Source organism: Otolemur garnettii, unplaced genomic scaffold (assembly GCF_000181295.1).
Source record: "Otolemur garnettii isolate 467f Iridium unplaced genomic scaffold, OtoGar3 scaffold00037, whole genome shotgun sequence".
Lineage (NCBI taxonomy): Eukaryota > Metazoa > Chordata > Mammalia > Primates > Galagidae > Otolemur > Otolemur garnettii.
Genome location: NW_003852432.1, coordinates 7,751,485 through 7,764,806, shown reverse-complemented (window position 1 = coordinate 7,764,806; position 13,322 = coordinate 7,751,485). Strand labels below are relative to the sequence as shown.

At 35.9% G+C, this 13,322-nt stretch overlaps 1 protein-coding gene across 1 annotated transcript in view; it reads left to right on the top strand.

Moving 5' to 3' along the window:
• The window catches only part of KCND2 (potassium voltage-gated channel subfamily D member 2), a 483,669-nt gene extending 471,531 nt beyond the window's left edge, over positions 1 to 12,138 (top strand). Inside the window, exons 3-6 of the mRNA XM_003789789.3 lie at positions 3,147 to 3,242; positions 4,079 to 4,171; positions 7,530 to 7,774; positions 9,457 to 12,138. Of these exons, the coding sequence (XP_003789837.1) occupies positions 3,147 to 3,242; positions 4,079 to 4,171; positions 7,530 to 7,774; positions 9,457 to 9,634 (612 nt within the window). The 3' untranslated portion in view covers positions 9,635 to 12,138. The remainder of the gene's footprint in view (positions 1 to 3,146; positions 3,243 to 4,078; positions 4,172 to 7,529; positions 7,775 to 9,456) is intronic.
• Positions 12,139 to 13,322: the final 1,184 nt, after the last annotated feature.

The window sequence follows — 13,322 nt, the reverse complement described above, 5'->3', positions numbered from 1 at the left end:
CTATATCAAGTTCTGAAATAGCATCAACTATATAAAATCTCCCTATAAAGAAAAGCCTGGGACCAGATGGCTTCACATCAGAATTCCACCAAACCTTTAAAGAAGAACTAGTACCATTATTACTGAACCTTTTCCAAAATATAGAAAAAGAAGAAATACTACCCAACACATTTTATGAAGCAAACAGAGCAAACATCACCTTGATCCCCAAACCAGGAAAAGACTCAACAAGAAAAGAAAATCATAGACCAATATCACTAATGAATATTGATGCAAAAATATTCAACAAGATCCTAGCAAACAGAATCCAGCAACACATGAAACAAATTATAACAATGGCCAGGTGGTCTTTATTCCAGGGTCTCAAGGCTGGTTCAAAATGAGTAAATCTATAAATATAATTCATCACATAAACAAAATTTTAAAAAGACCATATTATTCTCTCAATTAATGCAGAAAATTCTTTGTAATATCCAGTGTCCTTTCATGGTCAGAACACTTAAGAAAATTGGCATAGAAGGGACATTTCTTAAACTGATAGAGGCCATCTACAGCAAACCCACAGCCAATATCGTGTTGAATGGAGTTAAATTGAAATAATTTCCACTCAGGTCAGGAACCAGGCAGGGTGCCCTTTGTCTCCACTGCTTTTTAACATTGTAATGGAAGTCATAGCCATCACAATAGACAAGAAAAGGTGATCAAGGTTATCCATATAGGGTCAGAGGAGATCAAACTTTCACTCTTTGCAGATTATATGATTGTATATATGGAAAACAATAGGGATTCTACTACAGAACTCTTAGAAGTGATCAAGGAATACAGCAGCATCTCAGTAAATACAAAATCAACACTCATAAACCTGTGGCCTTTATATATACCAACAATAGTCAAGCTGAAAAAACAGTCTAGGACTCTATTCCTTTCACAGTAGTGCCAAAGAAGATGAAATATTTGGGAGTTTACCTAAAAAAGGATGTGAAAGATCTCCATAAAGAGAACTATGAAACTCTAAGAAAAGAATTGCCAAAGATGTTAACAAATGGAAAAAATATATCATGCTCATGGCTGAGAAGAATCAACATTGTTAAAATGTCCATATTACCCAAAGCAATATACAATTTTAATGCAATTCCTATTAAAGCTCCATTGTCACACTTTAAAGATCTCCAAAAAATAATACTTTGTTTTATATGGAATCAGAAGAAACATCATATAGCCAAGACATTACTCAGAAATAAAAACAAAACAGGAGGGTTCATGCTAATAGACCTCAGACTATATGATAAATCAATAGTGACCAAAACTGTATGGTACTGGCACAAAAATAGAGAGGTAGATGTATGGAACAGAATAGAGAACCAAGAGATGAACCCAGCTACTTACCATTATTTGATCTTTGATAAGCCAATTAAAAACATTAAGTGGGGAAAATATTACTTATTTAACAAATGGTGCTGGGTAAACTGGCTGGTGACCTGTAGAAGACTGAAACTGGACCCGCACCTCTCACCATTAACTAAGATAGACTCTCACTAGATTGAATATTTAAACTTAAGATACAAAACCATAAAAATACCAGAAGAAAGTGCAGGGAAAACTCTTGAAGAAATAGGTCTGGGTAAATATTTTATGAGGAGGACCTCCCCTTCCCCCAGGCAATTGAAGCAACACCAAAAATGCATTACCAGTATCTGATCAAATTATAAAGCTCTGTACAGCCAAGAACACAGTATGGTAAAGCAAGCAGACAGCCCTTAGAATGGAAGAAGATATTTGCAGGTTATGACTCCAACAAAGGTTTAATAACCAGAATCCTCAGAGAACTCAAATGTATTAGCAAGAAAAGAACAAGTTATCCCATCTCAGGGTGGGCAAGGGATGTGAAGGGAAACTTCTCTGAAGAAGACAGGCGCATGGCCTACAGACACATGAAAAAATGCTCATCATCCTTAAACATGAGAGAAATGGAAATCAAAACCAGTTTGAGATATCATCTAACTCCAGTAAGATTAGTCCACATCACAAAATCCCAAAACCAGAGATGCTGGCATGGACATAGAGAAAAGCGAACACTTCTGCACTGCTGGTGGGAATGCAAACTAATACGTTCCTTTTGGAAAGATGTTCAGAGATCACATAGGGATCTAAAAATAGACCCGCCATTCAATCCTTCGATTCCTCTACTAGGTATATATCCAGAAGACCAAAAATCACTTTATAACAAAGATATTCACACCAGATTGTTTATTGCAGCCCAATTCATAATTGCTAAGTCATGGAAGAAGCCCAAGTGCCCATTGATCCATGAATGGCTTAATAAATGTGGTATATGTACACCATGGAATTTTATGCAGCTTTAAAAAACCCAGCTCATTGTACCTCGTGATTGCATTAATGTACACAGCTATGATTTAATTAAAAAAAATAATGTAAGAATCTCACTGGATAGGCTCACTGTGTTCTTCACTTCAACTAAATCGAGAATGCAATAGAAATCAGATGAATATACAGTTGTGAGGACCTGTGTCAGTAGACAAAGCAGACAAATTCAGGAATGTTTTTAGAGAACTCATATGTTTAGCCTGAGGTCTATGTTGGCTAAGTAAACAGCATAATTGCAGAAATAAAATTTTATATTGGAGGCTACAAGATACTGATGAATGGTGGTTCTTTTGCAAAAAGAAAGAAAAAGAAAATGGTTTCTGGAACTTAGTTACTAGTTTTAAAAAGGACATTCATTTAAATGAAAAGGAGTTGGTGGCTGGTTTTCTGGGCTACTGGCCTTCATTTCATTAAGTTCCTCAGACCAGGAAAGATGAAAATATATGTAAAGCAGTAAAGCTATTTTTCTCTTGATACAATCGAGAGAAACAATAATGGAATAATTTGATCTTTACTGTAAAGGTTTAATTACAATACTTAAATGCAAAATCCAGCTCGAAGGTAGTTAATTGATCTTACTAATAAGTGTTAACTGAAATAAAACACTTAAAAAGGGTACAAGAGTAATTTTCAGTAGTTAGGTATAAAAAGTTGGCTGGCTTAAACATATGCTGACATTAGGATCACGTGAGAGTGCAATCAGTGTTTGATGAAAATAATTCATGAGTATTAACGGGACATTCATTTTTCTTCTCCTATAGAAAGCGAGACTTGCCAGGATCCGGGCTGCCAAAAGTGGCAGTGCAAACGCTTACATGCAGAGCAAGCGGAATGGCTTACTCAGTAACCAGCTGCAGGTACAGTCCGGCTCCTGGGGTTTTTTTTTTTTTTTTGAATGTTCCATTAATTGATGTAATATTGATTTAGTTCTGCTTAACCATGTGATTTTATTGTGGATAATTATGAAAATGGCTATCAAAACGACAAAAGTGTCATCTTTTTTGTAGCTTCACCCTACGCATTCCAGTTGTCCATAGCAGAAACTGGGCTGTGACTTATCCCCAGTGAATCATGATTCTTACTCACAATCAGGCACTATTCATGCACTGTTTCCTGTCAACATGGGAAAGGTAGCAAATGCTCAGTAATTCAAATTCCTACTTCTTTTTCATTTCAATACTACTTGAGTTCCTTAAAGTCCATTTGGGTGGGAGGTTTGCGTGGGTGGGTGATACTTGTTTTACTTTTTAGTGGAAAAGAAACACCACTCAGCATTAGGAAGGTCAGACAGCCTGAAATACAATCATCTTTCCTTACAAAATGGCTTTTATGTAAGGTGAACATGATAGTGGCTGCAGGATTTTCTAAGAACTGGGTTAAATTTTATCATCCAAAGATAATGGCTCCCTGGCTTACAAGAGGTAGTTGGTAGTCGAATGAGTAAAAGAGATTTAAATTTTCAATTCAGGGAGGCATGTCTAAAAGACCAGACCACTAATTTGATGAAAATGTAAATGCTGATCATCCAACTTAAAAAGCAAGTGCACATTTTCTCCTTTTTAGTTTTTTTTTTTTAAAAAGTTGCCATTTAATCTCAGAAAATAGGCCAGATCTCTCTGTGGAAATGTGTCATGGAGGTTCTCGTTGTTTGCAAATAAAATAAAAAGCTCTTCTATCTTCTCTTTGTTAACAGTCCTCAGAGGATGAGCAGGCCTTTGTTAGCAAATCCATCTCTAGCTTTGAAACCCAGCACCACCACCTGCTTCACTGCCTGGAAAAAACCACGGTAAGGAGACGGCATGGCTGCCTTCCGCTGCCCTCTGACAGTAATTCCATTTGCTTTTGTGTGTACTTAATGTTTCCAAGCGTGATTTCACTGTCTGCATTACTGGAAAATATGCTAAAATACAAACAAACAGGAAACCTACACTATTTGAAATTACTTTGAAAGACTATAGTGACATTTCAACTCAGAGAGTATTTGAGTCTTGCTTAAGATGTTTTATCCTTAGTTACCGTCTTAAACTAAACTACCGTCTAGTTTAAAGTACCAGTTAAACACACATGGAAAAGTGTATCCTAATAGTAAGTTCTGTAAAATATCATTTTTTCCCGATTCTTAAAATGCTGATTAAGAAAGAAAAAGCAATAAAAAATGAAGATGTTCAAGTGTCCTTGACATTTGAATAGACATTATCAATAACAATAACAAAAAAATAGAGAATAAAGAAACATAAGAATTGCTTTCATTCACAGGTGTATTAAATACAGAGAGATAATAAAAGATATCTGTTCTCATAAGCAAAATAACACATGTAATCACTGGTGTGTTCCTGGGTGCTGAGCAGTGAATGTGCATTGCTCCACTTCAAGTTCTCAGGCTCACTTGCCTTTCTCAGCTAATTTGTCAATATGATCCCCAAGCTGTGGTGATAATAGTGCAGAACAAAACTTCTGCCATATATAATCAGTTCAGCTTGCTCGCTTATCAGAGTTGCACTATTTATATTCTCAATTCTAGTATATTGTCTAACCTTTTTACTTATCAATAGTCATTCAACAAATATGTATTACAGCCTACTCTGTGGCCACCAGGGAGTCAGATATAAGATATATCGTGAAATGAAGTGTGGTTTCTGCCATTATCAAGCCTCCATTTATGTAGCAAAACACACAACAGGGATGTTACTGGAGAAGGACTTGGTGGATGGGGCATAGAGGGCAGAACCAGGAGGTGACCAGCCAGGAGAGGCTGCCTAGACGCACTTGAGCTGAAACCTGCAGGGAGACTAAGTGTGAGTTAGACAAAGAGATTAAAGGTCTAGCAGATGATAAAGTACTTGGAGAGGGCAATGCCTTGGCTTAAGAGAAAGTGAAAGAACACAAGGATGCCCAGAAGGAGAGAGGGTAGCCTGGCACCCAGAAGATAGAGAGAAAGTCACTGGCCAGATAATGTTAGGCTTTGGGGGCATGTGACAATTTTTATTTTATTTTACTTTTTTTAGATTGAGTCTCACTCCGTCACTCTGAGTGCAGTGCCTTGGAGTAATAGCTCACAGCAACCTCAAACTCTTAGGTGCAAGCAACTGATTCTCTTGCCTGAGCTTCCCAAGTAGCTGGGACTACAGGTGCCTGCCACTATGCTTGGCTAGATTTTCTATTTTTAGTAGAGATGGGGGTCTTACTCTTGCTCAGGCTGGTCTTAAACTCATGAGCCCAGCTTCCTAGAGTGCTAGGATTATAGGTATGAGCTACCACACCTGGTCCAACAATTTCGATCTTTATCTCACAGAAATTATTTATGAGTTTTAAACAGGGCAGTCATATGATTATATTTGCATTTTCAAATAAAGATACGGACAGGTATATAACCTATTAAGATAACTCTTTGAAAGTGGAATAGTACATTAATGATAGAATTATCCCTATCTTTTTCTTTTATTTCCTTTTTCTTTTTACTATTTTACCATTCAGGGCAATTTTTTTTAATTCAAAAATGCTCAATGCTAACTAATATAGTTTAAATTGATTACATTAAAATAAATTATATTACCACATTCCTGCAAAAGTATGTGGTAATCAGTAACAGAATGACTTCTACGCTTCCACTGACTGATGAGATAAATGAGACTGTCATGCATTATAACTTACATTATGTATGTGAAATGCACGTTGTAAAAGAAGGAAACAGATCGTAAATCCTTTGTACACTGCATTTTTCTCTAAAACTGAATGCTTAACATGGCATTTTGGTTAATCTGATTATATTATTCTCTGGACTTGAAACAGTAGAATGTTAAGCTTTATTTATTTCAACATGCTTATCTCAGCAAAGAATGACAAAATGAGTAACTAAAACAATCTACTTCTTATTCTTATTAGCCATTGAATTGATTCAACTGTTTTACTAATATTTTAGGATGAGAGATGGTTATCATTATCATCGAGACCAGTCTGAGCAAGAGTGAGACCCCCATCTCTACTAAAAACAGAAAATCTAGCCAAGCTTTGTGGCAGGGGCCTATAGTCCCAGCTACTTGGGAAGCTCAGGCAAGAGAATCAGTTGCTTGCACCTAAGAGTTTGAGGTTGCTGTGAGCTATTACTCCAAGGCACTGCACTCAGAGTGACGGAGTGAGACTCATTCTAAAAAAAGTAAAATAAAATAAAAATTATCACAGGCCCCCAAAGCCTCTCATTATCTGGCTTAATTTAGTGTGTGCAAAACCTTCCGTTATACACATAGAAGACTGTTGCCACTCTCACGGCAACAACAACAAAATAGTAATTGAAGTCACGCTCTAGTAATTCAGACCAAAATGTCTCCCCTTATACTGAAAGGTGAAAGGTATGCATAGGCATTTTAGGAGGCAACTCTTCACCAAACGTTTTAAGAGCAAAATCTGTAGTGTTTCTATACAGTATGGGATGTGAAATGGCTCCCATCACTGTTTGCTCCTAGGCTAAAGTCAGAAAATAGGAGCAGAAGAAGCCTGTGTCACCAAGGAAAAGACCCCAACAGCTCAGTGTCACCCCCTTCAGGGTAACCTTAAAGGGACACATTTTGCAGATAATTGTATTTACCTTGTTTAACTAATAAGTAATATTTTTCTGTATACTGAGGATTTTAGAGGAGCATCTAATCCCATGGATAGTTTCTCAGGTGTCTCATTTTCTAATTAAACACATGTTTTGAATCCCATGTGAAAATATTTGCCGGTACACAACAGATGATCTAACTTGTCTCTTTTTCATAACTTCAACTTGTTTAAAAAAATGAAGTCAGAGTGAATTTACAAATTCCTTGTGGTTATCTATATTCATTTTTAAGGGATTTATTCAGTTTATGACTTTCAGATTTTATATTTAAATTAGTAAATTATATTTCAGGGTAAAGTTTAGTCTATAAATGACAATAAATCAGCCTGCAGATGCCAATCTCTAGGTCTAACTGGAGAGATTTTATTTCCACACAAGTGACAAAAAGAGGAGGCTTTGATATTCTACTCTCCATGAAAATGTTCAAATCTAAGCGTACCTGGGCATATTTGAATTTTAAAAATAAACCACGTATTTCCCTTTTTAAAATGAAAAAAAAAATGCGTATCTCTGCTTTCTTCCCATTTTTCTTACAACTGTGGCACAGAATCACGAATTTGTGGATGAACAAGTCTTTGAGGAAAGCTGCATGGAAGTTGCGACTGTTAATCGTCCTTCAAGTCACAGCCCCTCTCTCTCTTCACAAGGAGTCACCAGCACTTGCTGTTCACGACGACACAAAAAAACTTTCCGTATCCCAAATGCCAACGTATCAGGAAGCCATCGGGGCAGCGTGCAGGAGCTCAGCACGATTCAGATCCGGTGTGTGGAGAGAACACCTCTGTCTAACAGGTACGAGATGAACCTGTGCTCCTTCCCAGGGCTGGTCTCCTAGAGTCACGTTGCTACTGCTAGCGTCTATATCCCAGCTCCCAGGGTTTAGAAAGAGATAGAACTTACACTGTAGCAAGTTGGAAAACAGATTGACTGACATATCCATTAAGAAAAGATGATCAGACACACATGTTTTTAGCTCCACCAGTTCTTTGAGCAAGGTCTTCTATACTGAAGTGCCTCTATGTAAACTCCAATACCTGCAAAGATGATCAACACCAGTAAAACAGACATACAGAATTGAGACCAAGATGATTGAAAATTACTCAACAGCAGCTAAAAATATATCAACACGTTCAGTGCAACAATGGACATTAAAATTCTACCTCCACAAATCATTTTTAGCAGTATACAATTTTGATCATAATGGGTTTTTTTATCCCATCAAATACCAAAATGCAATACAAAAATAGATATGTGCAATACTAAAATTATTCATCTCTGGTTAGTTTATGAACAATTTAAGCAAAATTTTCATATTGATATTTTTCCTTTGCTTATTTTTATTTGTTGTTTGTTTTTGCCGCAAACGTGTGCAATAAAAAGTAGTGCTTTTAAATTATATCAGTCACTAAAAAGATTAATTTCTACTAAAATAGTTTTACCTTCCTTTTCAAATTGGAGAGCATAAATTTTTAGAGTGGTAGTCTATAAAGTCAGTACAATTTCTTTGTTGGCATCCGACAATCTTTGTAGAAAACCTTGTTGAGGTTCTGAATTTAGGCTCTGTAATTTATATAAACTAGATGTCTGTGGGACAAAAGTGTCAGCATTTAGAGCGATGTGATTTCTGTCTATGAGCGGTTTTGCCTCTGCGTTGCTCCACATGCGTTACAAAATGAAGAAGAGAAAGGGAAAGTGCTTAGGAAGAAAATCTTAGTGCATAAGCATTTTAATTAAGTTGTCCACAAAAAAAATTAATTAACTTTAGGGTGCCTGTGGCTCAAAGGAGTAGGGCACTGGCCCCATATGCAGGAGGTGGCGGGTTCAAACCCAGCCCCGGCCAAAAACTGCCAAAAAAAAAAAATTTAATTAGCTTTAATCTATTCTTTATACTGTTTTTTCTCCTTTCGCCTTTCTCCCCTTCCCCATATAAAGTACAAAATTCAAGTGTAGAGTATAAAATTTACCACTTAGAAAAATATTAAAGAATAATAGCTCACTTTCTGGTTTCTTACCATGTGGTCATCACTTGGGGAAGAGCTTTAGGGAATTATATATCCCCAAAACAAGAAAATAAAAAGAATCACGTGTTCAAAAAAAATTAAAAATCCACATGCTACAACCCTGTGATAATCATTTCTCAAACTTCTCAGAGGTTCTGGGTTAAAACTATTTTACTTTGCTCGACTCAGACTGTCCAAATATTATGGAATCTTCTTTCTTTCTTGCATTTCTGTAGAATATGCTCTGAGAAACAACTGAACCAAATTAAGGTGGCTTTTAGAAATATATTTAATATTAACTTACTAATGTTCACCTTAAAATATATTAGTGTTTGGCATTTAATTTTTTTAACTATGGTACATTTTCTTAGATAATTAAAATGTTATTGAGAAGCATGAAAACATGTATTTGTCAGCTGCATGAAAAACATAGGTTAATAACTTGCTTTCTTAAATCTTATTTATTTTCATCAGCCGATCGAGTTTAAATGCCAAAATGGAAGAGTGTGTTAAACTAAACTGTGAACAACCTTATGTGACTACAGCAATAATAAGCATCCCAACACCTCCAGTAACCACGCCGGAAGGAGACGACAGGCCAGAGTCTCCTGAGTACTCAGGAGGAAATATCGTTAGAGTGTCTGCTTTGTAAGACAACCAGGATCAAATCTAAGAAAATGTGAGCCCTGCTTGTGGAAAGAATGTCAATTTGGAAGAAAGAAGAAACAAGAAACCTTTCGCAGATTAAGGCAGCAAAGCAAGAAGGTTGATAGTGAAACAAACAAAACAAAACAAAACAAAACTTCCAAACTTGAGGATGTGAATCAAACCACCACATGGCATTTCTAGACGGAGTCTGACCCGTCCGTCATCCAGAGGAATATTCTGTGGCCCTTTGACTTTGCGAATGAGCACAATGAAATGCCGCCTATTGATGCTTCTTGTGATCAGAACTCTTTTGTAATAAAATAAATAAAATAAATCTTTGAACATAACGTTCCAGTTGAATGCAAAACAAAAAAAAATATGGCAAACATTTTGATAAAAATTTTTCCTGTTAAAACCATGAACATTGGCTATGACGAAGATTATTACATATGGAAAACAAAAAACTCATGCAACACATTTGTATTGACTGAAGGAAACCATCATAATGCATGCTAGAATTCTTTGGAGCAGTGATCTCAGTTTCCTTATGTTGTCTTCAGAATAGGCATGATAAACTATAACTGTAGAAAGGGGGAATTTCTGTGCACTTACAAAAAGCTGATCGTTCATGTTCCATGGTGGGCTGTGCAAATAAACTCCTTTAGAACTGCCGTATTTCTCCTGGGGATGCTTATTAGTAAATCTAAAGTGTTCAGATAGTTCAGTATTAATTATTGTTTAACCTTGCACCTAGATACTGTTACAACTGCAATAATTCATTGTATACTTGTTGTACCAGGATTCAGGATTTTTTTGTTATAGTACTTTCCAGATCTTTATAGATACAGTAACAGCTGCACTCATAAAAAAAAATAACTTCTAGTGTGGCCAAGTTTTAGGTAAATTTTTAATCCAAAACTATTGTGTCCTAATGTTTTTCAGTAATATTCTTGGTCCAGTGTATTCCTGTGACTCAGTGCGTTATCTGTTCCTGTATTTCTACAGCACCTTTCTATTGGTTTATTGTTATCGTTTACTGTAGTTCAAAGGACTTTCCCACTTTTGTATTCCCCAACAGATTATCTTGTAAGTAGATTATCAGCAATCCCCTTGTCAAAATCTAGGGAAAAAAAAAAAAAAAGGAGTTGACATCTGTGAATTATCTCCAATGTCTTTGTTGTTTATGGAAAAGCCCAGATACTGGATATATCACTATGTGTTTCATGAAAAGAGTTGACTGGGACTAAAATCACAGGATCAATGATCTCAGAATCTTACTTGATGTGCTATTTATTTTGTTTTAGATCTTGAATACATTTTGAGAACAACTAATGTGAATTGAAAGGTAGAGATAAACTGGAGGGCTTCGTGTAGCAATATTGGTTGAAAGCACGCTTTCTACTGCATTCAGGAAGGCAGCACAAATTTATCTCAGAAAGGTTCCTGTGTATTGCAGGGTGGGTGCAATTTTCTCCACTACATAGGGAGGACAGGAGTTTGAAGATGGAAAATTGATCTCTATGTACATTTAAGTGAAAAGTTTTTAATACCTTTTCACCCTTAAAATATTATCGGCAGACATGTCTGCACGTGACAGTGTAAAAAAGTTCAATGTCAAGTGCAAAGTTTTTGTTCATTCCAAGTCACCACAGTAAGGAAAAAAAGCTTAGCTTCTGTACATGAAAAAGTTAATAATTATCCCTCTATCATAGAGATTTTTAAAATGCTTATCATAATTTATCATGAAAAAGGATTAATCCAAACATTTTCAAGTTAAGCCAGAAATTCTTGCTTCCCATTTCTAGAATAGCTTCTAGAACAGTGCTGTGCACACAGTAGATCTTAATCAACATTTACCGAGTGAAAGTAAGATAAGCTCAATTATCTCTTGGGAAGAACTGGCTTAACCCTAGTATGTCTCTTTAAAAGTTACTAATCTTCCCGCAGCATAAATATTAACAATTATATTAACACCTGCCTCATGTCACTTTATGCTTCTAGAGCAAATGTCTAGTGAAACTTCTTTGATGGCATTTATTGAAAACTTTTTCAAACGTAGATTAAGGAAACTGCAATCAGGAATACTTACATAGTTTGATTCCCAATGAGAAATTCTATTTTTCATGTTCTTAATATTACCTAAGAGAAAGTGCAGTTAGGTTATTTTGGTTGATAATTCTGCCTCCTCTTTTGATTCATCTCTTATCCTAAACCATTAATTTCTTTAGACTTTTGGAAAAAAAAAACTTTTTGATGTTTTAGGTGATTTAAAAATATACTGTGTTGGTGGTGAGTGATCATCGAGGACCGTGTGAAGTGCATCTGTGATGTAAGTGAAGTGTAATTCTTTCTGTGTACCATATGTAGTAACTAAGGTCATTGTTTTTGACAATTTTGTTTAAAATTCATATATCTTATTTCAAAGGATAGCATAATACCTGCATTATGCTGGAAAAAATAGACCTTTGGAGAATACTTAAATAAAACATGTGCATGCTTGAACAGGACAGCATGGTTGACTGTTGCTCTATTTTCTTGGACTTCATTTCTTTCCAGAATCTAGGATGTGCCACTCCCATAGTACACATGTGAGACAACCCTGTAACATGCACAACTAAAACAACTGGACAACTGGAAATAACTCTTACATCTCATCTAACTGGGAGGAGACAATAGCTTTCTGCCAACAGTGGGAATCTAGGCAGAGACTTTATAACAGAAAAGTTAATATCATTTAAGCAAGGCTGGTCCCTGATCTTTCTATAATTCTTAAGTATCACTACTTACATTAAGCAGAAAGAAGCTTTGAGGTCATAGCTTTGGTCAGAATAAAATTAAATTCTTGTTCAAAGGCTTATATCTGTCTAGGAAAACAGGATGATTTATTTGTCTAGCTATGGGCGTGGATGTATGTGTATTTATAAGTGCACATACATGGTCTCTATATTTTCTTGTTAATTATTTGCATGTATAGCCCTTGATTTATTGAGGTGTCAATCCTGCATTAAAAAATACAGCACACTTTCCTATTCCTTCAAATTAATCACAAGTTTGGCTTAGAGTTAGGCTTGGAGGAGTATGTGATGTCTACCAGTAACATTGCTCCAAGGAATAAAAAGGGGTTCTTAATATCCCATTGATAACTCCTCAGACTTCCAGGGGAAGACATCTCCTCTTCCCTGCAGTGTTATTAAGGTGTTCGTTCTACTAACTCACAGGTACAGGAATAGTTATTTCTCTCCACTGTCTATACTTCACCAGAGATTTCCATACAATTGTGTAAACACACAATATTTATGTTTTTGAATGAAGGTTTAAATGATATCTATTTCAGCTGGTTATGTTTGGCTAATAAAACATTCTTGAAGAATTTTACCTTTTACAAGTGATTATTACTTTTGAATATCAAGTTTGCCTATGACAATTAGGAAATGGATTTATTGGAAGAAATTTTTCATTGAAAATAATATTTGAGATGGTGCCTTTGGCTCAAAGGAGTAAGGCGCTTGCCCTATATGCCAGAAGTGGTGGGTTCAAATCCAGCCCCAGCCAAAAACTGCAAAAAAAAAAAAAAGAAAGAAAGAAAGAAAGAAAAGAATATTTGATACGTAGCATATATATTTTTTGAGACCCAGTCTCATTCTATTGCACTGAGTAGAGTGCTATGGCATCATAGCTAACAGCAACCTCAA